This window comes from Cyprinodon variegatus, unplaced genomic scaffold (genome assembly GCF_000732505.1).
Source record: "Cyprinodon variegatus isolate N-32 unplaced genomic scaffold, C_variegatus-1.0 Scaffold405, whole genome shotgun sequence".
NCBI classification, from domain to species: Eukaryota; Metazoa; Chordata; class Actinopteri; order Cyprinodontiformes; family Cyprinodontidae; genus Cyprinodon; species Cyprinodon variegatus.
In genome coordinates, this window is record NW_015150858.1 from 4,185 (window position 1) to 7,018 (window position 2,834).

Sequence of the window (2,834 nt, forward strand, 5' to 3'; positions counted from 1 at the left end):
CTCCTCTCAGGCCCAAGATTTTGCCTCTGCAACAGCCCGGGCCGCGACACACTTGGCCTCACGGTACCTGCTTGCTGCTTCAGGAGTCCCACAAGCCAGCCAGGCTCGATAGGACTCCTTCTTCAGCTTGACAGCATCCCTTACTATCGGTGTCCACCACCGGGTTCGGGGATTGCCACCACGACAGGCACCGCAAACCTTACGGCCACAGCTACGGGCAGCTGCATCGACAATGTCGATGCAGAATTAAACCATGATAAGATAAAATGGAAAAGTTGAGAGAAAGGAAAGTGTGTTGTAAAAAAACAAAAAAACAAAACACATTCAAAAAATGAGTGATAGATATAGACTCTGGCAGGATACACAAAGGCTTATCTTGGACATATTTGCATAGTTAATGTGTATCTGATGTCTCTTGTTCAGGGGTTGGTTATCACTATCAATAAAACAGTTGTAGCTCATATTTTACAGTTCTAACAGGGGTGTGTTTAAACCTGCTTGTGCAGCTTGTCTTCTACACCTTTTACTGCCCCCACATGTCCTATTGCTATGCAACACAGAGTAAATAGCCAGTTTCTTCATTGGTTCCTCCTCCTAAGGAGCCCTCCATTGTCTGTCAGCTGGACAGCTTTCAATACAACCAGGATTGTTTAGATCTTTTTTTTTTTTTTTACAGCACTAGTAAGCACTAGGCTCGTTTTTATAAAGAGTAGGCTGACAGGAATGGGGGTACGAGAAAGGGGGTGAGACATGCGGGAAAGGATCACAGGCCAGATTTGAAGCTCGGTCGCTCGCGTCGAGGACTAAGGCCTCCATACATGTGTTGTGTGCGCTAACCATTGCACCACCAAAGCACGCCTGTTTAAATTAAAATTTTACATTTTTGTTTCTAAACTGGTTTTGGATAGTTCTATGTGAAATTCAAGTTCCTGGAAAAACATTTTACTGTGCTGGTGATTATTGAAATACTTAGTTTGTAGCATATTATTCCAGGCTTAATCAGACTTTAGACTACGGTAGCTATTGGTTTTGATGTATAACATTACTTTTTGTAAAAAAAAAAAGATTTCAAAGGACGTTTAACTATTTTTCAAAAATCCTTAACAAATTTGTTTTGTTTTATTCTTTTCAGTCTGAACTTGAATTTCAGCTTTACATTAAAATCAGCAGCTCAGATGTCTACTCTGAAGTCAGAGCTCTCCAGGGACCAGCAGAGAACCATCTGCTCTCAGCTGGGAAGAGTCAAACTGAAGCTTCTCTACAAGGCCACCGTCCACGGCTTTACTGGTGCCGCCTTCCACCAGCGATGTGACAACCGGTCACCCACTGTGTCTGTGGGCTACAACGCTTCTGGTTATGTGTTTGGCGGCTACACCAGCCAGCCTTTTAGTCAGTCTGGACAGTATGTGAATGATGACCAGGCTTTTCTTTTTAGTTTTACTGGTGGAACACTAAAAAAATATCCAGTTATTAGTGCTCCTCATGCCGTCAGAATGACTGGCAACTGTGGTCCTTATTTTGGGGATTCCCTTGTTCTTATGGATGGAAGCCAACCAGTGATATACAGCAACCCAGGAGCTCAGTACAACTTCAATGCTGCAGAAATGCATGGAAATGACCTGAACCTGACTGAATGTGAAGTTTACCAGGTGGAGGGTGAGTTATCAGCCTTTCATTTTCATTGAAATTTAAAAACAACAATTGTAATACATCATCATTAATACATCAATTACACATTTCTATACTAGGTTAAATGTACTTTCATCCTTCTCCTTAGCATACACATAAATATATTTCAAATATGACTTTTCATCAACGTCTTGTAGACAAGGTTTATATTATAAAATAAAAGCTATAGTTGATAAAGTTAAATTATCAAACAAGTTTTCTTTTTTAACAGAATCTACTGAATTTGAGAAGCCATGGAGGACTGTCATCTGGGAATCTGGGTAGGTTCAAAAGTATTTGCATCCCTTGAACTTTTTCCAAATTGTGTCAACCTATAATCTTTACATTATGGTAAAAAAAATATTTCAGTTTAGATTTTAAAAAATTTGATTACAAAACTACAAAAGCAAATATGTGGTATATAGATATATATACTAAACCCCCTTTGCTCTGATACATCTACTGTAATAATATTCAGTGCAACCAACATCCTTTATAATAATGTGATGTGTAAATATCAAATAGGAACACAATTTAGAGAACATTAGTGAAAAACACCTTTATCAAGACCAAGGTCACACACCAGACATATTAGTATAAAACTGTAGCGGAATTAAGTTATAACATAATATCCTGAGCTTTGGGAACAGGACAGGTAGCCAAAGAGTGCTGTAATGAAAGAAGCAGAAGGAGAGCCCATGGCAACTCTAAAGAAGCAACATTCCACTGCATCAGAGCAGTGAAATGAACTCCAGGGCCGCCAACCTTTTACCAAACCTGTGAGTGAGATATTGAAATAGTTTGGACAGGCAACCCTTATCAGGGTTAGATTGAAAGGCTATGAGGATAGGTGCAGCTATAGGTTGTAGGTTTTCAGAGGATTTAACTCAAACCAAGTGGCAAAATATGGAATTTCTTTGATAGAACAGTGATGGTTACTGAGGAACAATTAGTGATCTGTAGTTATGTAAAAATATTTTTCACACAATATACATTTTTTCTATATTCAGGTGATTTTCAGAGAACTGAAGTAAAGAAGAATGGGCCCTGCTAAAATAATAGCATCTTAAATATACTGTAAACAAAGTTTTTCAAGAATTTTATAAACTATTCTATGCAGTTCAAGTAAAATAACCAATGGTAAGATAATAAGTTATTACTGGGTT

The 2,834-nt window shown here is 38.6% G+C and overlaps 1 protein-coding gene across 1 annotated transcript in view; it reads left to right on the forward strand.

Annotated features, from left to right (window-relative positions):
- Nucleotides 1-1,136: 1,136 nt before the first annotated feature.
- The window catches only part of LOC107093050 (interferon-induced protein 44-like), a 5,060-nt gene continuing 3,362 nt past the window's right edge, over nt 1,137-2,834 (forward strand). The window contains exons 1-3 of the mRNA XM_015387867.1: nt 1,137-1,656; nt 1,901-1,949; nt 2,353-2,362. Coding sequence (XP_015243353.1) covers nt 1,176-1,656; nt 1,901-1,949; nt 2,353-2,362 — 540 coding nt within the window. The 5' untranslated portion in view covers nt 1,137-1,175. The remainder of the gene's footprint in view (nt 1,657-1,900; nt 1,950-2,352; nt 2,363-2,834) is intronic.